The 22,630-nt window shown below is 34.3% G+C and overlaps 4 protein-coding genes across 12 annotated transcripts; 1 reads left to right on the plus strand and 3 right to left on the minus strand.

The window, feature by feature from the left end:
* Positions 1-255: 255 nt before the first annotated feature.
* Positions 256-8,264, minus strand: Ranbp16 (Ran-binding protein 16). Of its 9 annotated transcripts, XM_089590119.1 has the most exons (17): positions 8,211-8,227; positions 7,074-7,196; positions 6,601-6,956; positions 6,337-6,503; positions 6,022-6,264; positions 5,549-5,942; positions 4,999-5,475; positions 4,521-4,806; positions 4,306-4,450; positions 4,090-4,237; positions 3,851-4,010; positions 3,317-3,719; positions 3,080-3,242; positions 2,228-2,305; positions 1,970-2,145; positions 1,767-1,894; positions 256-1,690 (listed from the first exon to the last, which is right to left on the minus strand). In XM_089590119.1, the coding sequence occupies exons 3-17, from the start codon at positions 6,860-6,862 to the stop codon at positions 1,588-1,590; spliced, it is 3,333 nt and encodes a 1,110-aa protein (XP_089446245.1). In that variant the 5' UTR covers positions 6,863-6,956; positions 7,074-7,196; positions 8,211-8,227; the 3' UTR covers positions 256-1,587. The 9 variants fall into 9 exon arrangements, with proteins under 9 accessions (XP_089446245.1, XP_089446253.1, XP_089446250.1 ...); XM_089590127.1 differs by lacking the exon at positions 7,074-7,196 and having other exon boundaries at positions 3,104-3,242; positions 6,022-6,246; positions 8,211-8,264; XM_089590124.1 differs by lacking the exon at positions 7,074-7,196 and having other exon boundaries at positions 6,022-6,246; positions 8,211-8,264.
* Positions 8,265-10,215: 1,951 nt separating this feature from the next.
* Rab10 (RAS oncogene family member Rab10) lies at positions 10,216-14,357 on the plus strand. The gene is made up of 5 exons (XM_014362651.3): positions 10,216-10,750; positions 11,237-11,297; positions 11,378-11,516; positions 11,580-11,669; positions 11,903-14,357. The coding sequence occupies exons 1-5, from the start codon at positions 10,624-10,626 to the stop codon at positions 12,086-12,088; spliced, it is 603 nt and encodes a 200-aa protein (XP_014218137.1). The 5' UTR covers positions 10,216-10,623; the 3' UTR covers positions 12,089-14,357.
* Positions 14,358-14,478: 121 nt separating this feature from the next.
* Positions 14,479-16,992, minus strand: LOC106646621 (protein lifeguard 1). The gene is made up of 4 exons (XM_089590134.1): positions 16,945-16,992; positions 16,734-16,863; positions 16,380-16,656; positions 14,479-15,815 (listed from the first exon to the last, which is right to left on the minus strand). The coding sequence occupies exons 2-4, from the start codon at positions 16,826-16,828 to the stop codon at positions 15,468-15,470; spliced, it is 720 nt and encodes a 239-aa protein (XP_089446260.1). The 5' UTR covers positions 16,829-16,863; positions 16,945-16,992; the 3' UTR covers positions 14,479-15,467.
* A 1,752-nt stretch (positions 16,993-18,744) lies between these two features.
* On the minus strand, positions 18,745-21,220 carry LOC106646414 (protein lifeguard 1-like). Its single transcript, XM_014362459.2, has 5 exons — positions 21,021-21,220; positions 20,845-20,946; positions 20,566-20,695; positions 20,221-20,491; positions 18,745-19,856 (listed from the first exon to the last, which is right to left on the minus strand). The coding sequence occupies exons 1-5, from the start codon at positions 21,070-21,072 to the stop codon at positions 19,479-19,481; spliced, it is 933 nt and encodes a 310-aa protein (XP_014217945.2). The 5' UTR covers positions 21,073-21,220; the 3' UTR covers positions 18,745-19,478.
* Positions 21,221-22,630: the final 1,410 nt, after the last annotated feature.

A 22,630-nucleotide genomic window follows, 5' to 3' on the forward strand; every position in this document is an offset into this window, starting at 1 on the left:
AAATCCCCAGATTTTTCTTTCTGAATCCGTAGACTATAAACATAAATGTTTAATAAACAAGTACGACCTGCTAAACAAAATTTATTTAAAAAATAAATACTATTAAACTAAAGAGTACAGGAAAAAAGTTTCTTCAGTATTGATTTCTTCAATTAAAACATTTTTTATTTTTCTTTGCTTTCAATCAAATCATTACGTACTTGTATTTCATACATTTTTTCCCATTTGATATTAAAAAAAACAAAAACAAAAAAAAAACAAAAAAAAAAAACAAAAAAAAACTGGTTGAAACTCTTAGTTACAGGCATTCAATTACTTTACTAACACTTTAAGTAGATGCTTCAAAAATTTTCATCATGTGATCAAATATGTACCCCACATTTTCACATGTATAAAACTGTCTTCAACTTCATTTTTGCCATTGCTATATGCACACAAGGAATGCAAGGATTCACATTACATGAATTTGTTACAACAGACTCTAAAAAAAGCAGTTTTCACCTCTAAAAGCGCCTCGTTGTGCTGTCAACTTTATATATTGTGCACTTCACATGATGCCTCTATTCAGTTTATAATTGTTCTCATTATGCGTTTTAAAATCACATGCACACAAATTTTTTCATATACAATGTTTACAGTGTTTACATTACGTATGCCAGTCTGACAGTACAAAGTAAAGCATGAGTATGTGAAATATGAATGAATACCTTTCAAAGCCACTGGTTCTGAGACTGAGACAACTGTATCTTTATAAATTTTTCAATACTTATAGAGCGCAGATATCTTGACCCGAATATCACTGACAGAACAATTGTCGTAATTTCACATTGTCAACATTAAAACATTTGTCATCCTTATTAACGTTTTTATTTAATCTAAACGTACACAAGTCGAGAAAGGTTTAACTGTATTGCTCTTTGAGTATATAATGTATATAACTTGAATCAAAAGCACTACAATTTCTCACTATTTTTCATTATTTCACCTCTCGTTAGGAAAATGATGATAAAAAGTTCGCAAGAATAATTGTAAGTAAGTAACTAAATCACATTTTTTGAAATATTCATAAAACCAAAACGTCATAACTATAGAAATAAATTTATTTTATGAAATATTCTTGTATGTCTTATAAATGTAGTATCAAAATGAGCTCTACGTGCACAAATGAAAGCCCCTAACCAGAGACAGACAAATGGGTGAAAAAAAGAATTGATAAATATTATAAATTTAGTTTTTGATCAAGATTATCGAACCTTGGAGCTGGAATTCATTCACAAAGACAGCACACGACACTGAGGGTGTACATAAAAAGTTTAAAGAGCAGCAGCAGTCTTTGTGTAAAAACTTTATATTTTTTTAAATATCATCTTCATTTGTATAAACCATATTCAAAACATCTTTCCATTTTGTCATCACTGTCATCAAAATAATATACCATGCTCTTTTGCTCACGCAGGCACGCTTTCACACTGTAAAAGGTATATCTAAGCAGTTTGTCAGGCAAGAATCTATAGTTTTTGAAAAATGTATTGCCGACAGACATACACACACGCAAGGGGTAGGGACGTGCCACATTCGGCTGTGTCACTACGATGTCATCATATCGCTGCCAGTGTTTGTCGAGTTTAAGCTAGGCCCTCTTAACGAATCATTAATATCCCTTCGAAACATTGAAAGATTTTGTGTGAACCTATAGAAAAAAAAAGAAAAATTATTAATGTAAACCCAGTACAAATGTGAGCAAGTAATTTTGAAACGTTACACACCTATCTCTATTTTTTGTGAGTAAATTCCTTTCAATGCCATCCATGAGATTTTCAAACCACTGTACCATTGAGGCTTGCTTATCCACTGGTTGATTTCTTATAATGTTTCCCCTTAACTGATTAAAATACTAGAAAGAAATGTTTTTCATGAGTATAGATAGGCATTTTGATGAACATTTAAACTACAAGTGTTCAATACTAACGTCTTCGTTTAAAAGAATGAGACCCAAAAGGGGTCTTGACATGCTCCATTGATTTCGGCAATCCTCAAACATTATCACATTTAAAATAGTACTTAGTATTTGTTGGAGAATTTCGGGATGCTGCTTCAAAACTTGTAAGAACAAGTCGCTGCCAGCTGGCACAATTTTCTTTTTACCTGGAAAAAAAATACCTAGATTTGTTACAAAATTTAATTTTAGATTATGTATATTTGGCGTGGTCAAGTTGTCCAAACTCACCTGGTTGGTATAGTTGCTTAAACAAATATGTTACAATGTGATCTAGTGTTACACAACAATCACTACATATGTTTGTTTCTGAAAAAAAAATTTAGGTGAAGGAAAACTGTCATGGTTGATTAAAAATTATTTAAAAGTTGAAGCAAATGCTAGGTTTGGCTTTAAACAACAAAATATGTACTCAATATCAGAAACATAGCGCAAGCCATGCAAATGAATTTTAAATGGATAAAATCAAAATGTTAAGGAAATACACTAGTTTAGCAGATGTGTGCGGCTGAATGTGTGATCAGACCTGTTTTAACGGTCTGGGTGTCTCTCTTCGATTCTCCTCTTTGTGCCTATTACATGATAATTGAAAGAACTTTTCATAAGTTAAAACGTTGGTGGGAATCACTTCAATAGTATTTTTCGTTAAAATGAGTTAATTTTTCAACAAAGTTGGTGTTAAGACACGTTGTTCGAACAATATTTCGATGTTCTCTAACGTATTGTATAATGGAGTTTCAATTATTTATCTACTTTGAAAAAATGCATCAAATTATACTTTCAATAAGATGGTTCATTGCTTTTGAAAGTTCTTCAAGGTACTATTAGGTGAGTTAAAAATGAAACATGTGTCAACTAATTAAAAACAAAACATTATCTAAAGACAAAAACATAATTTGTACATTCTCAAGCTAACTAGGACGAAACTATAGAGGGAAAAATGTTGCAAATAAGCACTATATAGAGGACTATGTAACAACAGGCGATTGAGAGAGTGTTAGAATATGGTGAAAATTATCGACGATAAGATTCACGACGATGACACTCATGACGTTCCAGAAAACAATCTTCAGCCGCACAGACCTGTGTAGGTGTCTTTAAGCGCACCTAGTGCCGTGAGGCCCTCGCTGATGCTCGACAAAATGTACAAAAATACGCTCGGCTCCAGGGTGGATAAAAATGCCATGTGATCCTGTGCTAAGCACTCAAGTAATTGATAATAAGTCACAGACAGCTTTGGATAGTCCTGCAAAGAAGCTTGATTAGAAACAACCGGATAGTAAATAAATCTGATTCATGCAGCTCCCAATCATGGCTCACCAAGAGGTCACTTTGCGATATACTGAGGAGCAATTTGGCAAAAGTATTGAGGGCATTATCCAGAGCCTCGTCGCCGTAGAGCCTGAATACGCCGAAATTGACGTAATTGCCACACAGTGCCGTTCTAAGCATGCTAAAGCAGATATTGATGCCTTTGAGTTTCAAAGGATATATTTGATCCTTGGGAACCTCAAGACCGAGAATACGGTTGCCATAACTGCATATCACTTTGCTGGCCTCGCGGAACAGTAGGATACCGTTTGGCGATGATACATCGAACTGCAAACGCTGACTGCGGTTCTGCACGAGCTCGGCAAATAATTTGAGAACCGGCGTCGTGACTTGTGGCTCGTGGTGCCACAGTTCGATCGCGTGCAGCAGTATCGGCGTGTAATTTGGATAACTGAGTGAATTTTATGGACATGGTTAAGGAAATCAAGATTTTTAACCGAATTAACCAAGGTTTATCACTTAAGTATACTTTTGTTATAACTAAATTTATAGATTTTTGTTTTTTTTTTTCATAAAGGATACATCCAATCAAAAAGCATCATGTAAGAAATTTTCGTGTTAAACGCATAAGCTAATCCACGCAAGTCTCTTGCTATGCCGATTAAAGCTTTTTTAGCCTCCTCGGCGGAAAAGAGCGGAGTGTCGGCAGCTCGCATTAATTGACCCAAGCTTTCAAGAGCACCTGAATGATTTTGTGAACATTTTTTTTTAACATTCAATTTATGAAAGAGTAATAAAAAATGATAAAAAATTCAAAATACCTGTCAGAGGAAGCATAAAAGTATGAAACCTTTCTTCATCCTCTCCTAAATCGACCATTAGTAACCTGCCAAGAGAGGCATAAAACATCGACCTACAGCGCATTTCTGACACAGCCACACTGTTTCCCAAAAAAGGAAAATGTTCACTCTGTAATACGAATAAACGAGTTAGTAATACATACATTTTTGATAAAAATGAACAAAAAGAGGACGTACAGTGTGATTATTCAACATAAATTGTACTTCTTCTAATTTCACGAGCTTGCGCACGCAAGTGTAACCAGCTGATAGATCGTTCAATAGCTGCAAGGTTTTTGAGATTATCTGTTCACTTCTGCCCCAGTACTTTAGATTTGTTATTCTGCAAAACAAAAAGAAATTATCGATATACCCCAAAAGAAAAAACATATACCTATTTTACCGTCACTCACATTTTCCTAATAAACACACTAAGGACCATGGACTCATCATTGAGACACAAAACGTCGGACAGCCGCCTGTAGACTTTGGAATTTTTTTGCACTTGATCGCCCACATAGATTTTTCGAAATTGCTCGAAAAAGCTAAGCATTGCTAATTCAAGTTTTTCACAGCCTCCTTGCGCCAGTCTCGAATCAGTGAGATTCATCAGTTGCAAGACTCGGCAGACAAGCTCACCGTCCATCGTGTCGTGCTCTTCGTTACTGTTAAAAGATACTCTGCCGCCAATGGCACTCCCTGAAAAATATCCAACAAACGCTAGTTGTTTAACGTACATTCTTCAAGCCGATTGTTCTACTTGGAAATAAGATATCATGAATGACGTGTTTGGCGAAACGGTTTCCAATGGCAATTGTAGAGCAAAGTCAAACCAACTCGTACAAACAATGCAGTTCAATATATTATTCCGTTTGCGTTCACAACACTCACCAATGATGTAAACAAGCCAGGTCAGCTGCCCCTCCTGTATGAGCATGTCCATCTGCTGGTTGGGCGAGGCGGTCTGAGTCATCAGTTCCTGGTACGTTCTAGCTGCTTGTTCAAACAACTGAACCAGAAGAGTGCAGGTCTTCTGGTATTCACACCGGCCGATGACAGAAAGTTGCTCCAACTGCTGCTGAATCATTCCAAGATCGTCGAGCGGATCCTCGAGACCTTCCCTTACGACAACCGTAACAGAATCAAGCCTCGAAGTAATGTAGGCATTCGTCACTTCGGGCGTATACGTCTCCAGTAGATGCGGCTCAGCTGCCTTGATGTACGGTACGGATGCCACCATTCGTTGCCACAAGCTTAACAAATAGTGCACGCTATTTGGAGCAAATTGCCACATGCGCAGACTCTGTACTGTAAACTTTGCTATTAGTTGAATAGCCTCGGGATAGTTTTCCACCATCACTAGTTCACCTGAAATCAATCGACAGTTTGAGTAAAACGAAAATTATACTACTTGTGCACATGGATTTCGGCATATACTCACCTAGCTGATAGTTGCTTTTCAATCGAGCAAGCAGCCTGCAGAACTCATGGTAGTTGGCAGGATCGCTTAGCCCTTGGGGATTTTGCAGAGTGTGCTTGACACCGTTTACTAAATGAGTCAGGAACTTGGCTCGCTCGTTATTAGAAAACAAGCTACGTCTGACTGAGGCTATTTGAACCAAACAGATGAGAGCTAGGGACGACAGAGTGTTGGGCAAATTATGGTAGAGGTCGAAAAATAATTTTAATGTTGTTGATTCAAGGAATGCCGGTCTCCAGCTCGTTGGAATTTGTACAGTACAAAGATCGTCCGAGCTTTCGTCAGTCGATGTGCCGATGAAGTCAAATGTTAGACAATTTTGTGCTAGTTTCAACAATTGAGTCATTAGACCATGCTGTAAAAATTAAAATATCACCATCATTATCACGTATCACAGAGGATAATGAATAATTGTGGGATGAGTTGAGATTAACCTGCGCTTCGTCGTTGAAATTTAAATTTTTACAGTTCTCACGTGCTGTACCCAATAGTGAGCATGACAATCTGAAAATCTCAAATAGCTGCGAATCTCGGAAACTACTTGCTATTTTACGATGCTTGGTTAACGATCTATTGGCATCTACTTCCGATATTTGGTTCATTTCACTTGTTAATTGGGAAAGCAATTGTACTCCAATCATGCAGTGTTCAACTGATCCCTGTAAGGTAAAAAAATTCTTTTTGATAAATGAAAAGAAATATCATTCAAACTTAAATACTTATGAAATGAACGAGTTTCAAGTACTGACCTGAAGGAACTTGGAAACATCATTTACTACATTTCTAAAAATAAACTCCTCCTTGTCAGAATCGAACCAACCGAGCTTCGTTATACGAGCGAAAAGTGTAACCAATGCTTGAATAACAAAATTTGGCAATTTTGGCTGAGTTGCTAGATAATTGAGAACATAGTTTCCTAAAAAAAAAAAAAAAAAAAAAAAATGAAATAATACGTCAAACATTAACCACACATCGAATGTTATTCTCAATGAAGACAGATTCTTAGTACTCACTTATGTCGAGTCTCTGCTGTAAGCTGAGACCTTGAGCAGAGCGGCAGATGAGTTTAGTAAGAGTGGTCGCGGCTAGAAGTTGTGAATAGGCTGAATCACCACGATCTAGCAACATCTGGCACTTGGTGAGGGTGTCTGGAGCATTTTGGAAGTTGACCAAGGCTTTTTCAGCTTCGACCCGGTGCGCTGAATCTTGGGACTCGTAGAGCTGTTTGCACAACAGCTCTAGCTGACGCACTTCTTGTAGGGGATCCATTGACATTTCGATCTATTTGTCAGCTGTAAATCTCCCGTTTTTTAGACAAATTTCAAATTTTTCATCGAGCGCACAGCCAAAGTTTGTTTACATTACAGTCCTGCAAAATTAAAAGAGTCTAATTGTTTAAGAGATAAAAAAACCATTTGGTCAAAAAGAAACATTTTTTTACTAATAAAAAATAATCAATGAAATAATGAAAAATTTCCATTCATACCACTTGTTTAGGGCTTTTAATTGCTTTCATGTCTCTATTGCATTAACTTCGTTTGGATAGTAGATGTATACTTTTCGAAATAACTAACTTATAATACTTTTTAATGTTGATCCAAACCTAAACCTATTAATATTATTGCATCTGTTAACATATTGCATCATGTTTACAGTCATTAAATAAAACTTTTTGTACACATTTTTTTATTTCCAACAAAAATCCACTCAAGTAGTTGATACACATATATATAACGTTATCTTTAAACTTGAAATACATTGTTTATGTTTTAATTTTTTTTAGCCATACCAATATAAAAAAGAAAACATATCTTTTGTACTTACTATAAAGTGATATAATAGTATTCTCTAAACATGATGAAAACTTAAAAGAAAATATCAAATGCTAGTTGTTAAAAAGAGGAATGCATTTCAAGGTTTACAGATTGTTTGGCAATTGAAGGTTATATTGTCCAGAAAAATTGTTTTGATTTATTATAAATATTTATGTATGAAGCAGTAACTTATGACGTAAAATATGACTTGGATGGATAATTTAAAGCTTTATATAATGATAAATGTCAGCGCTTATGTGATTAAAAGCAAAAGCAAAAACAAAACTCACTACTTTATTTCATACCAAGAACAGTGCCCAAAAATTCATCCAAAGTCTCAAGCATTCAGACGACAAGCAAAAAAGTAAGAATTGGCCTCAAAAATTACTCTGAGTAAACTGATACCACTCAGATTTTTGATAGAAACAGTATAGGTACAAAGAAACCTACTGCTATACCTCTTTTTGAAATAAACCAGAGCAAGTTTCGATGACTGAAAGCAGATCAGTATCCCTTCAATCTTAGTCAAAAAATATAAAATCAATCACTCTTTGCTGAAACATTCAGTTTTTCATATAATTAACATCAGTGAAGAGCATGAAATATCTACTACAAACCCCCGAGACCATACCCACTCGTCCCAGCTAATCGTTTCGTGACACCAGTTTTATCTGCAACCATTAACTGTCAATACTCTTTAGTGGCAACCAAAAAATGATGAGAAAGAAAAGTGGAGGAGTTTTTGATTTCGACAGCACATACACACACACAAAACGAAGTAAAGCACGATCAAAACACCAAAAACTCACCCACATAATCAGTCACCCCGCCAGAGCATCACCATCACCAAACAGTTGTTTAACTCCCCCCCGAAGGTAAACCATCACATAAACCGTCCAACTGCGCATGTGCTGAGAGGCACTACCCCAAAATAATATGGCGTGTGATGCCGGGAACTGACAAAAACATAAACAAACAGCAGTTGATGTTTTATTTATCACTTAAACGCACTGTACAGTTTTATATAAGTCTTTATTTCAAAAGCTGTGATTTTTTTCTCAAATTTCTTATGAGAAGATTTTAATGTGGTTAAAAAAATTGCTCCCTATAAAGTAAAAAGGGAGTAAAAAGAGAGGATTCTGTTGTGCTCGTAAAAATAGCTCCCTTATAATCTCGGGGAGTGTCAAGTTGTCCAGTATCATGAAACATTAAAAAAAAAATTTTTTTTCTTATTTTTCCAACCCGTACATCACATGATTTTTATGGGCACTACTCTTTTACCAATTTTTTACCCAACTAACCCGATCAAACCCGGAAACCCCCCTAATTTTCCAGTTTCCACCCTTACCCAATCTTTTAAACTACCCTGAGCCCCTACACTACCCCCCACACCCCATTAATACTCAAAGCGACCACAAACAAAGCTGAGGTGCAGACGTGCAGAGCCAGCCGGCATCCAGTCGCGAGACGCGGGAATTGCTCGGAAACAATAGCTGAAATAGATTTATCATTTGAAAAGTTGACCTGATGGACCGAGAATCGACGAAGCCTCCCTCGTCCCACTTACTATATATATACATATATATATATATAGCAAGTGGAACCCCCGTCCCCCGTCAGCATTTGCGGAATACCTACAGCCTCTGATTTTATCATTCTGGTAATGAGAGCACGGTGTAAGATATACGTGAACTTATGTGTAGTAATATAGTAATCACTACTAAGTAGTGCCATATGGTCTTTTATTAAACCATTGCATATAAGTAGAATATCTATACTTTTGGAGGTCGATTTTCAGGTAAAAGATAGATTGTAAACTTGCCGCAAATAGCACAAAAAATGTTAACTTATTATTTTGTGTTTATAGAATCAGTTGCGGCTGGTTTATAATTATTAAAGTGACTTTACTGTAAATAGCAATAATTATTTGGATCAGCGCCATCTAGCGGTCTTTATTTTTGGCCAAAAGTGGCTCCTAAAATTCTCAATCAGAGCAATTAGGATTAGAGCTATTTAGTCAATTATAAACCAGCCGCAACTCATAATGAAGCTATAAAATGAAAAAATAACAATATGTGTGTTTTAGGCGGCAAGTTAACAATCTATTTTCTACCAAAAAATCGACCTCCTATGTGTTTGTACTTTTGAAGATAAATTTTCAAGCATAAGATAGATTGTTAACTTGCCGCCAAAAACACACGTATCGTTATTTTTTGATGTTATAGCTTTTTTATAAGTTGCGGCTGGTTTATAATTGACTAAATGGCTCTAATCCTGATTGCTCTGATTCAGAATTTTAGAGGCCACTTTTGGCCAAAAAATAAAGACCGCTAGATGGCGCTGATCCAAATAATTATTACTACACTTATAGTAGAGCCATGTAATCAATTATAAACCAGCCGCAACTTTTTTTCTAGATAGAAAATATAAAGTTGACATTATATATACTATTTGCGGCGAGTGTACAATTCATCTTTTACCTAAAAATTGACCTTTAAAAGTATAGATATTCTACTTATATGGTTTAATAAAATCGACCATATGGCACTACTTAGAAGTGATTAGGTACTATAATTATTACACATAACTTCACGTATATCTTACACCGTGCCACGGTGTACACTGGAGGCAGTTTAATTTGTTGAGCGGGAAATTCAAATGTTCAATTCCCATTGGCTGATTCCATTATAGGACCTCTTTTATTGGTAAATTTTATACTTCCCGCTCAACGAATTAAACTGCCACCTATGATAGTATGATCCTATGAAGATTAAAAATACAGAGTGACTCACTACAGACTCATAGATCATCATTACTTATCACAGACTCATGCAGTGTGAGGACAGTGACTACAAATATATAGAACTTTAGAGGTACTTGAAGCAGATTTAACTAACAAACAAAAAAAACCATTGTTCCCATACATCAGCAAGAATAGACGAAGAAAAATAAAGGGCTTTTCGTTACTTCGTTAGTGATTCAGGTTCAGGTGTGTGCACAATAAAAGTCGTAGTTAAAGCGCACAACCGCTTTATACGGGCAACGGACTCCGATATAAAATTAATTTGCAAATAAATTTGCAATCATCACACTCTTACATACACCTGTACCGACAAATTTTTAGTAAACTTACTCAGAGGAATAAGATAGTTTACCACAGCAAATCAAGCACACATACACTACCATAGTATTGTAATAAGCATCAGTTCAGTATCCAACAGAATGGCGAAGAAGACGTACGATTTGCTGTTCAAGCTACTGCTCATCGGCGACAGCGGAGTCGGCAAGACCTGCATACTTTTCCGATTCTCCGACGACGCCTTCTCCACGACCTTTATCTCCACTATTGGTAAGACACCTGCTGATATACCCATTTCAACTTTAACTTATGGTTTTTACAATAAGTACTCCTGTTTATGGATTTTTTTGTAAATGTGTAGTGTAATATATCACCAAGATATATATTTTTGATATATTTTCATGTATACTTTGTACAGAGGTGGTGACGTTTTTCTCTCTACCCCCAAAGCCCTGCTGCTGTTGCGATTCCAAGTTTATTTTTAAACCATGTCTCAAAGCATTTCAATTCTTAGTTTACCTAATACACCTTTAGATATACATTATTTCGTTGTTATATTAGATGTTCAGGTTGTAGAGGTCTGATTTTTTATGCTCTATTACTTTTTTCCGCGTATTATTTCGAGATTCTCAAAGTTTTGCTTCTTCGATGTTCACTTTTGAGTTTCTGATCTTTTTTTTTTTTTTTTCACTTGTGCTTCTTTGATACATGTTATTGTTACTGCTGACTGATGTATGTTCTTTTAATCGCTTGTAGGTATAGATTTCAAAATCAAGACTGTCGAATTAAGAGGAAAAAAAATAAAACTACAAATCTGGTAAGTTCTAGATAAAATGGAACTTAATGACATATTGATTTATTTTTAATGAATGATAAACGTATCTTGGCTATTTTTAGGGACACAGCTGGTCAAGAAAGATTCCACACCATCACGACATCCTACTACAGAGGTGCAATGGGTATAATGCTAGTTTATGATATAACAAATGAAAAAACCTTTGAAAACATAGTTAATTGGTTGAGAAACATTGATGAGGTATGAAAATTTTTTTTGAATGAAGTGAATCTTTTGATAGAATATAAAAGATTTTTATTGCAGCATGCAAACGAAAATGTAGAAAAAATGATTTTGGGAAACAAAAGTGATATGGAGGAGAAACGTGAAGTGAGCACTGAAAGGGGCGAAGCAGTAAGTAATTTTAGATTTTTGTTGAGTTCAGTATCAATACCAGTTCTTTGTGACATTAAAATTAAGTAATAAACTGTGTATGCCTGATTGCCGATTCTGAGATTAAGAAAAATAATAAGTTTCATGAAAAATTTACTCATTTATGTTAATAATTTCATTTCATTTCGATACAACGATATTTTATGACCAATTTAACACCATACAAGTGATGAGTATTATGTTTTTAATTACAGATAGCGCGTGAACATGGCATCCGGTTCATGGAAACGTCGGCAAAGGCCAACATTAACATTGATCGAGCCTTCCGTGAACTAGCCGAGGCTATCCTTGATAAGACCCATGGCAAAGAGATACACGATGCGCCGGACCGCGTCACCGTTGACCGAAGAGTCGACCGAACGACTAGGGGTTGTTGTTGAATCTTCCCTTTACCGAAGATTTAACAATTCATTTATTTGAGTCAGAGTCGTCTTATACTGCTGCTGCGTGTGCGTTTATACAAATGAGAAAGACCGATGTATTCTGTAAAAGATCGTATTTCATCTTTCTCTAAATATACTTAGCTCATTGTTCTTTTCTGTCGGATCATTTTACGCTAGAAGATTCGATTAATGGTTGACTGTACCAGAATCTCAGGAGTTACAAAGAGTAGAACTTTTTAAATATTTTTTTCATAGAATATTAAATTTATATAGGCTTAGTAAGTGTAGAACTGTTTAAACTCTTGTTTTTACTATAAGTTCAGAAGAAAATTGAAAAATATTATTGATTTGCTCATCTACGTATGTGTATATATATATATATGTGGCGTCTCACATCTCTCGCGCTTTAGGCTCTACTCGGTACTCGCCAGTACTCGCGATGTGAGACGCCACATATATATTTATATATATGTATGTATGTATGTATGTATGGTTAAGCTTAGTAATATGTACAATCAATGATGACTAGCTAAATAATATTGTATAAAAGTATTTAGTCCATCAGAACAAACAAAATCATTTGCGTATTTCTTTTTTTTTTTATTTCAAAAAAATTATTTTCACTTGACTTAGTTCATTTCGACCTATATAAAATTGTTTTACTTTAAACAAGGAAGATTTTTTTTTGCTTTTATAAAAAAAAAAGTTTATAAGCTTAAATAGGCACAAATTTTTCTGTATCTTAATTTTCCTAAGAATACTAGCTTTCGTGACTGAAATCATTGCTTTTATTGTATATTGTCTGTTACTTGACTATTTGCAAAATGGAAGACAACGTAAATACATGCGTAATGTCTTTCTAAAGTACCAGAGTGTAATATTATAATCAAAAAAAAATTTGAATTTTAACTTTACACAGAGTCTCACTCGCTTTCTTAAAGGATCTAGTGTTTAATCAAGAATGGGTGTCAGCACATATTTTTACCTCTTTATAAAATAAGACCGCTGTTGCGATTAAACTGGATTTCATCTGTTTTGCAAAACGAGATTGACGTGATGTCAATTTTCGTTTTCATTCATCACTTGATATGATAAATACTGTGTGCTTTATGTTAAAGAATGATTTATGATAAAATTATATTCAAACATTAATAGCACATTTTCATCAGTCAATTTAAAAGTTAAAGAGAATTGTGTTACTGCCACTATGAGAAACATAAATTTTTTAACGATAAAAAATTGTATTTTATATTTACATGAAAGAGGTAGGAATTTTAAGTATACAACACAACGATTTTATAAGCGTTTGATAGGTTTGTTAAGTAAATGTTGGAGAAGGAAAAAAAAGAAAGTATAAAATAATAAGATGGTGCAAATTAAACAACAAACGAATAAATATTTTTTTTGTTGAAAAAGAGCGTTGTTTTACATTGTAACGAAAGAATGTATAATTGTATTTGTCCATTACAACTACACCTACTTTCGTGAGCGTCGATTCTGTTGTTTAATGGAGGAAAAATCGTAAAGACGTATAGGATATATCTTTATAATTTATTTATTTATTTATTTTTTCGGTAAAATCTGACTTTTATACACAAATATAAATATATATACATACATATATTTTTTATACGTCCTAGTGAGCGACGCGAGGCAATAAACGAAACACGTTGGTGTGGACAACGTCAATTGAATTAAAAGTAAACTAACTCACACGAAAAAGGTGAAGTACGAGAGCCTTTTTGTACGTACTGTCGGTTGATTGTAAGTTTTTTCTGCGTTAATTTATATTGTATATCTATCCCTCTTAGCAACACGTCTCTGATGCAATAAAGTGGTCCTTCGTCGCTAGAAGGACGAATCACTTGAGACTTCGCTCGCGCCTGTTTATTCAACGTGCATAATAAAAAGAGATTAAAAAATCCAAAAATTGCTTGAGTTATTCAAATTATTTTTTCGTTCACTCTCATGCATTAAAGATAATAATAATTGCCAAAGTTAATATACAATCAGGAACATGTATAATGTAATTTTAGTGTGTCGATATGCAATAATGCTTTATTACACTACTGTAAAGAACAGCACTGTTGCAATAAAATCTCAGAAAAAAAAAATTGCAACAAAATTATACTATTAATGGAAATCAAGACAAGAAATTGGAGTTTATGGGACGAAACATTAGGTTTTTACTTTTTAATCCATTATGCAACGCGAATAAACATTGAAATAAAAACTTTTAATGAATGCTATGGAAATAGATGCAACTGTTTTTAGCTGGGGTTTAATTTATATAGCAAACAATAAAAATGACTATAAAAAATAGTTTTTCTAAAATATTTATTAAGAATCGGTATAAAAAATACAAGTTATCTTAATTATTAGCACCTTTGCTCAGTCATACATTTTTTTGGTAAAAATACTCATCTTTCAAATAATATTACATCTTATATGGTCTTCAAGTAAAATTGTTGAAATTTCGTATCGCAGTATATTAATATATAAAACATAAATTGTTCCAATCAAAGCAAATTTCAATGAACTCTAAACATAATTAAAGAGAGTACTTTACAAAAAACGCACATCAAGTATATGTAACACTTTGCTTGGAAAATTTATCAAGTACATGTTACTTTACAAACGATTAGACAGTGATAAGCAAGTAACTAGTAAAAACTTTTTATTTTAATCATTGAAACTATGATTTCCATTTTTTTTTTTTTTTTAATACTCCGGCAGTATTTTAGATATGAATACAAAAATAAATTTTTTTTATTAAAAATATAAGACAACATGTAGTTAGACGTGAAGGCTTTTTTTTAATAAAAACAAATATTTCACTTATAACATGTAATTACGCAGTGTTTGTTTAAAAAATTTTCGTTGAAGAGAAGTCGTTTTTTCAATTCACTGTTTAGACCATGATACCTGTTGACATAACGTAATGTTACGCTGTTATGGCATATTTTATTATTTTATATGTAACTATTTTTCATTCACCAGTTGTTAACTAAGTTGTAGGTTTGGATGTACTTGAACCTTTACAATGAGTTGTTAACTAAAAATCAAAATCTCATACAGGCCATCAAAAGTTGTAGACTAGTTTTATTTTTTATAAACCAAGATTTAAATATGCAAAAATTATTAAGAGAAAAAGAAAAATATGCACTAACAAATATATCTCTGCAACGTGTATAATATAAATGAAATAATAACATTTAAAAGGTTGGTATTTTATGTGAATCATACATATAACTAAGAGGTATTCAAGTTTTGCGGTATAGTATGATTTTGGAGACAGAACCGTCAGTCTTTTAAAATAGCCATAATTCAAGAACGTATTTTAAATTTGAAACTTATAGTATTCAGTTTTGTAAATTTATCTTAAAAGTCTCAAAATGTAAAGAAATAGATTAATAATATCGAGGTACAAGCTAAGGGACGCAAAGATGTGCTCCTCAGGGGATATGCTGTACTTGTGGTCACCCCCCAACATTAGCTGAGTATCATATATTATGTAAAAAGAAAATAAAACAGCACCACCGGCACTGACTAATGTAACAAGCCATTCGCTTCTAAAAAATGGAACGACAAAGCCAAGGATCACTAATGCAATCAAAAATATGAACAAATAAGGTCCAAATCCTGTAAAGTCGAACTTTGTTTGAAATGCAAATATTGTCAGGCATATACAAATCACAGCTGTTATACCTGCAGCTAGCAGAACCTGCAAACGATAAATTGTATGTGTAAATATCATTAAGACCAATGAGTTTTATGTAATAACTATACAAGCATTGAAGTCTAATTTAATATTATAATATATGTCACTTCAACAGGGAAAAAATCAATCAATATGTAAGTACACGCTACATGATCTTAATATTTCTTTACAGTAAAAAATCAGCATATACTATACACAACAATATTTTATGGCAACTAGAAATCTTTATTTATAGCTCTCTAAATGTTTTTGATTGTATCAATAGCAGTAAAAAAACTTCATTGTAAAAAAAAATTACATAAGTTTGGAAAAAGGAAAAAATTATTAAATAAAAAGTTAAAAACACCAAAAGAATAGTTTAAAGCCAAAATCAACTCAGAAACTCCTTTTCACTGGAGGAATAAATACGTTTTAGTCTACTCATCCAAAAATATGCTATCTTTTTATTTTCATGAATTATATGAACAATAAGTTTTTAAACTAATTTTCCAAATAATTTTAGTAATGAGGATGACTGCTAGGCTTTTTTAATGCCACTTATTTTTATATTATAACTTTTTAACTCACCTTTTTTGGATCATAAAGACTGCAAATAAAACCAACCACTACAGATTCCGCGAGCGTAAAAATAATAAGGAATATCAAATTGGTCGGATGCTTGCGACAAACACTGTTACAGCAGGTCAGAACAATGACGAGAACAAACGCAATAATGGCGCAGACTATGACAATGATTTGGTGTGGGGACGTATGCATGAACAATTTGATATCTTTATGAAACGTCATAAGAGCTGATATACTGCAGGTTACTACTAGCTGAAGTAATAGTATTGCATAGACTTTTCTGTAATAAAAAGAAACATTTATTTTATAAAAAAAAAAAAAAATAAATAAAAATGCATTAACATCAAGTGCACTTACCTTATGAATGCTTGTCTTATTGTTTTTTCACTGAATTGAAAGTTATTCATTTCTCCCCCCAACTCGGAACCTTCAGTTTTTTGAAATTCCCTCATGATATTGTGAGATTTCAAATTTAATTGGGATTGACCTAAAAAAAAAAAAACCACTAAATTTTTTACATTTGGGATAAGGAAAAGTTTATATATACTGCATAGCTTTGTCAACTAACAGACTAACCGGCACTTCGCTACCGTCAGTGTCAGCGAAAGATTAAATTTAATATTGTATTACACAGTACTTATACGGTACCCACACGAAATACAGAAATGTTTGATGAATCATTTAGATAATTCTTATCACTTGTGATTCATGCTTAACATATTAACAAGCGTAGGTACAGAGAATGGCGACATGAGTGGTGTAGGTTCTTTGGTATTTGTTTCAGTTAAAACAATAAGTTATAAAATTAAGTATTAAATAAAAAGTGAAATTAGCGATAACAATGATGCTGGCACAGATTACAATTAGGTAAAGATTGTTATTGCCAAGCTGAAATTATTAATATATGTTACATTGAAGTTAAACTACGCACTCGTGAGCATAGCAATGGGTATTAGGTAAACCTGCGTGTATTGCAGAAGCGGTGATTTTGTCTTCTTTAATAAAAACTTTTAAACTCGTTGTACAGTATGACTAACAAAAATGGTTCTATAATGTTGCATTTTTATTAATTGCTGAATTTTACAATACTAATCGATTATACTCAACATTTAAAAGTAGCATGGAAAAAACAGGACAAGAGTAAAAGTATACCATTGAAAGCTTAGATATGTTGTTCCCCATAAACAATAGCTCTGATCGCTGTATCGTTCAACTTATAAGCAATACGAAATTAAATAATTATATTATTATCTTATTAAAATATGTACCTTTTTTTTTAAATGACAGTGTGTTCACCTCTCATGAGGTATTTACATTGAAATATATACCTGCCTTAAACTCTATCAATAATCTATCCGTTGGTTGTATTAATGGCTGCAGGAGGGGCACAGTGTATATACGCGACAATTAAATGTGAGCCTCTGAATAAATATACTATTTTTTTATTTGTGTTGTTGCACAATATTAACAATATATATAACTCCGGGCACGCGGGCAGAGTGCGGGCTGGGCAGGGCCGGGGAGGGGGCGGCTTGGCGCTCTCTCTCTTTCACGCGATTCTCGATATGGTCTCGATCGCTCGATCTCGAAAACTCGACCTATATATTTATACTTTTGGAGGTCGATTTTCGGGTAATAAATGAATTGTACATTTGCTGCAAGTACGCAAGTATAGCACAGACAATCCCAACCTTTTATCATCTCTCATGTATGAAATTAGTTGCGGCTGGTTTATAATCAATTACATGGCTCTACAATGAGTGTAGTAACCCACAAAACATTAGGGTGACAATAAGACATCTATACGACATCATTGAACCGTCAGCTGATATCTACCGAAGTTATCAAAACTACATCGGCAAGATGTCAAATTGACGCCTAATTATTATCGATAAGACATCGTATTGTTATCAGTTGTCAGCAAACAAACATCAGCTAATGACAACTAATTGATAACATTTAGACGTCTGCTGTTGTCATACTAAATGTTTTTGATCTCTTATGGATGTCTTTAGAGCAAGAATTAAGGATGTCTTTTAGATATCTGTGGTGCTAAATTCAATGATATCTTACAGATATCTGCTGTGTAAATTAAATGATATCTTGAGGGTATCGTTTAAATAGTATTAAATAATAGAAGTAGTATTTACGCAACTCAAAGAACCACAGATACCTTTAAATTGAATAAATTTATAATTCATTTGAATAATGGCCTTTAAATTATAAATTAATCAATCAATTCATTAAATTCAAAGGTATCTGTGGGTTAAGCTATAAAATCAGAAAATAACGATACATGTGTTTTTGGCGGCAAGTTAACAATCTATCTTATGCTCGAAAATTTATCTTCAAAGGGATAAATACATAGGAGGTCAATTTTTTGGTAGAAAATAGATTGTTAACTTGCCGCCAAAAACACATGTATTCTTATTTTTTGATTTTATAGCTTCATCATGAGTTGCGGCTGGTTTATAATTGACTAAATAGCTTTAATCCTAATTGCTCTGATTCAGAATTTTAGGAGCCACTTTTGGCCAAAAAATGAAGACCGCTAGATGGCGCTGATCCAAATAATTATTACTACTCACAGTAGAGCCATGTAATCAATTATAAACCAGCCGCAACTTTTTTTATAGATAGAAGATAAAAAGTTGACATTGACTGTGCTATTTGCGGCAAGTTTACAACTTTTTTTTCCTGAAAATGGATCTCTAAAAGTAAAAACATTCTACTTATATGGTTTAATAAAATCGATCATATGGCACTACTTAGTAGGTAGTGATTACTATAATTGTAATATATAAGTTCACGTATATCTTACACCGTGCGGCGTTATCACGACCTACGTAACTTAACTGCTGGCAGCATTTGCGGATTACAACCGAAAAGTATGTGGTACTATACAATCAATGTAGGGGTAAACGTAATGTACTTTTTTGACAAAACTTACAACTAAATAAGTAATGTATTATAAACTGTTGGTTTCACCGTTGTAACCATTCGCATCAGTATATGGTATAGTATATCTTATAAAGTTACCAAAAAACACTCTCGTATTTACAGTCATCGCTCATCATTATACCGATGAAAAAAAAACCCGTATTATATATTTGAACTTCTGCACGGTAATCTCAAAGTATTGAAAAGATAAAGGAAAACGTTAACAAAGTCCAAGTGCAGGTTGAGAGCAGCAAACACGTAATCTCCGGGCGACAGAGTAGCGTACACGTGATCGCCGCTGAGCATCAATTGCGTGTCGTATATCAAATAAAACGAAAACAACAGAGCCCCGGATGTACAGTGAAACCAAATTGGATGATAATTGTGATTGCAGATCTGCTGAGCGATTCCAAAAATCATTAACGCTAGTCCCGAGATGAAAAAGTAGATGCCGAAACCAAGGAATTCCAGTCTCGTTTGGAGCGAAAAGAGCGTCAGAGTAATACAGATAGCCCCCGTCACGCCCACTGTGACCAAAACCTGTAACAAAACATGTATGTGCATGTACAATGTTATTTTTTGCACTGCATAGGTGTATAAATCATCAAAAACTCGTACAAGCACGATGGTAAAAAAAGTATATATACGGAAAGTGCCATTTTTTTTACGCGCACAAATTGAAATAACCGGGCTTGCACTTGCTCACTTTACGCTGCACTCGAGTTAAAAATCACGTTTACCCGTAATCTTATTCACATACATGATAACACATGCACATCCACCCACAAATACGTACTTATATCTCGCTCTTAACGAGGGATAGAAAAGTCAAATGTCACAAACGGCCGTTCATTGTGAACATAGTATACATATAGTAGCTATTATATTGTGAAAAAAAACTCACGTGGCTCTCGTAATCGGCGCTAGCGATGAAACCGGCGATAAGTGACTCGGCAATGGTAAACACTGTCAAAAAAACGTAATTCAGCGGGGCCATTTTTCGGATCCTCGGGCAACAGGATATGATAATGGCCAGGAGTAAGGTCGTCGATGCACAAACGTAGGCCAGGCTCACGTGGCGTCGGGCGAAAACGTTTACATCTCCGATGTGCGCGAAAGAAGCCGCTGTCGCGAATATCACCAGCAATTGCAGCGTGAGAATCAGATAAACTTTCCTAAAAAGAAATTAAGAATTTTTTTTTTTTTCTTTCTCAACGCGTCAATTTATATTTGTTATTGTAGTACCGACCTGACGAATGTTTGCCGTAGCGTTGTTGTGCCGAAACCCGATATTCTTTGCTCGAGATCTCGGTTTTCGATCGCAGGCTGCGGTGCCGGCACGTCGCAGTCGTATGTGACAAAAGTGGGCCGTGACAAATCTGAAATTTTTCATTGAAAAACAAAAAAATATATGAATGACAAATATTCCAATCTCTCGAGCAGTGATGCTGTTATTTAAAATATAAAAAAAAAAAAAAAAGTTGCATAACATAATTATATGTACATTATGATATATACAAATAAATACCTGAATAAATAGTTTCATAAGCCGGTGCGCTGGGATACGTTGCAGGTGGTACTCCCGAATAAAACCACGATCCTCTCGGTGGATGAATCAAATCACAGTAATCTGTTGAAATGATGTATTATTTGTTACGTGTAAAAACGTTTGGTATGAAAAAAAAAAAAAAAAAAAATCTGTACCTTCGCGTCCGTAATGGTAGTAGGCACCAGGGTTACTTTGCCAAGTTGCCATGATTTTGGCTGCGGATTCTCTTCAAGAAAAATGGGGACTTGCAAGTATACTGCCTCCGAGGAAACTTTGGGGTCCAGAATAAGGCGTCGCCCGACGGAACGTTCTCCCTTCGAATGATCGCAGTGACGACTGCCCGATGGGTTTTATACACGAGTTTCCTTCTCCCAAAAGGTACAACGTGCAGTGCAAGACGTGCCGATTGGGGGAGAGAAAGTACGAGTACTGAGAACTCTCCATCGTCTCCCGAGTCCTGTTCGGTCCTTCACGAATCGAGAGGGTAGATGACAGCATAATTAAGGGACATTCGTGCGTCCAGCGCGTTTTCTTTTTCTTCTTTCCCTATTACATCTGCATTTATTTTTCCAAGTTTTCCAAAAGATACGTTTTGGTATATATGAGCATGGCATATATTTTTTAAACTGCACATCCCTTCTGTTTACTCATACCCCATGCACAAGTGTGGTATTTGAATTTGAAAAAAACAAAAAACAAAAAAATTGTGTATTAGTTGAATGACAGAAGTTTATCATGTTTTTGGAGGGGCCGCAATAGGCGACGGGGGGTAGAATAATAATATAGGCTCAAAGAGTAAAAAATAAAGTTGATCCTCAAATTTTTTTAAATTTAGTAGTATGTAAAATTAATTTGTTTGAATTTTGGAAGATTTTGTCTCCTTCGAAGTGAGAAAATCATCGATACTTAAAATAACTAATACCGTATAGGCAAGTGATCAATCTGCCCGACCATATTTCCGCAGTTCCATGTATATAAGTACCATTACTTAGTCATACGCTTTTCCTTTTGTGTACGTGTCTCAAGATGAAGTGCTCGTATGTGTACGTGCGAAGATAAAAACTCGCAGGTTTATGATTTCGTTCGAGACGCGTACGTGTCTGAAGCCCCGCATTTGGGATATTGTATACTTGCAATAAAATTTCGTCTCTTCGACGAAGATGAAATTTGAACATATATACCTCCGTCGCTTTCGTTACAAGTACGAACATAATATAAATAATTAGTATGCAGTAAAGTATTTTTTTTTCCCCCCTCAAATGTATCTTTTGAACGGGCCATGCTTTATAAAATAATTTTCCTACAATGTTGTACTTTTCATAAGACAAAAAAAAATTAACACTTCCTACATTGCGTGGGATATATCATTAAAATCATCTTATTTACACAAATTTTGGTATCGATGGGTCGAAAACAATGCGTATCGTACGATACGAAAAACATAATTCAAAACTTCGAAAGTCCTGGGTCTCCCAGTAAAGATTTGTGGTTTTGTCACGTATGACCAAAAGGGAAAGCGAATTACCGACACCCTTGGTGTGAAGAATATATATACTTAATCCATTGAGCTTCATTTTCACGATTCCTGCACGATTCCAGATATTCACTTTCGATGGGTGACTACGGCAAATTTATCGCATAGACATATATTTCTTTGTACTGAAAATATTTGAACTGGTCGAAAGTACAATTTTGTTGGCTTGACATACATGGGCCATTTTACAAAAACTGCTATTTTCCATGAAGCCCATGTGTTTAAAAAAGA

The sequence above is a fragment of the Copidosoma floridanum genome, unplaced genomic scaffold (assembly GCF_036245765.1).
Source record: "Copidosoma floridanum isolate Cflo_tuat_1 unplaced genomic scaffold, Cflo_Japanese_pri ptg000012l, whole genome shotgun sequence".
Classification (NCBI taxonomy): Eukaryota; Metazoa; Arthropoda; class Insecta; order Hymenoptera; family Encyrtidae; genus Copidosoma; species Copidosoma floridanum.

What these genes read in the sequence shown, in the direction of transcription:
- Ranbp16 (XM_014362571.2), bottom strand. Translation starts at nt 6,862, where the DNA reads ATGTCAATGGATCCCCTACAAGAAGTGCGTCAGCTAGAGCTGTTGTGC. An exon ending in ACAGCAGAGACTCGACATAA is followed by an intron (nt 6,504 to 6,600) that starts GTGAGTACTAAG and finishes TTTTTTTTTTAG; the next exon opens with GAAACTATGTTCTCAATTAT. An exon ending in ATTTCAACGACGAAGCGCAG is followed by an intron (nt 5,943 to 6,021) that starts GTTAATCTCAAC and finishes TAATTTTTACAG; the next exon opens with CATGGTCTAATGACTCAATT.
- Rab10 (XM_014362651.3), top strand. Translation starts at nt 10,624, where the DNA reads ATGGCGAAGAAGACGTACGATTTGCTGTTCAAGCTACTGCTCATCGGC. An exon ending in AAAATAAAACTACAAATCTG is followed by an intron (nt 11,298 to 11,377) that starts GTAAGTTCTAGA and finishes GGCTATTTTTAG; the next exon opens with GGACACAGCTGGTCAAGAAA. An exon ending in GGTTGAGAAACATTGATGAG is followed by an intron (nt 11,517 to 11,579) that starts GTATGAAAATTT and finishes TTTTTATTGCAG; the next exon opens with CATGCAAACGAAAATGTAGA.
- LOC106646621 (XM_089590134.1), bottom strand. Translation starts at nt 16,828, where the DNA reads ATGAGGGAATTTCAAAAAACTGAAGGTTCCGAGTTGGGGGGAGAAATG. An exon ending in ATAAGACAAGCATTCATAAG is followed by an intron (nt 16,657 to 16,733) that starts GTAAGTGCACTT and finishes TTTTTATTACAG; the next exon opens with AAAAGTCTATGCAATACTAT. An exon ending in GTCTTTATGATCCAAAAAAG is followed by an intron (nt 15,816 to 16,379) that starts GTGAGTTAAAAA and finishes TATCGTTTGCAG; the next exon opens with GTTCTGCTAGCTGCAGGTAT.
- LOC106646414 (XM_014362459.2), bottom strand. Translation starts at nt 21,072, where the DNA reads ATGGCAACTTGGCAAAGTAACCCTGGTGCCTACTACCATTACGGACGC. An exon ending in TTATGAAACTATTTATTCAG is followed by an intron (nt 20,696 to 20,844) that starts GTATTTATTTGT and finishes GAAAAATTTCAG; the next exon opens with ATTTGTCACGGCCCACTTTT. An exon ending in CTACGGCAAACATTCGTCAG is followed by an intron (nt 20,492 to 20,565) that starts GTCGGTACTACA and finishes ATTTCTTTTTAG; the next exon opens with GAAAGTTTATCTGATTCTCA.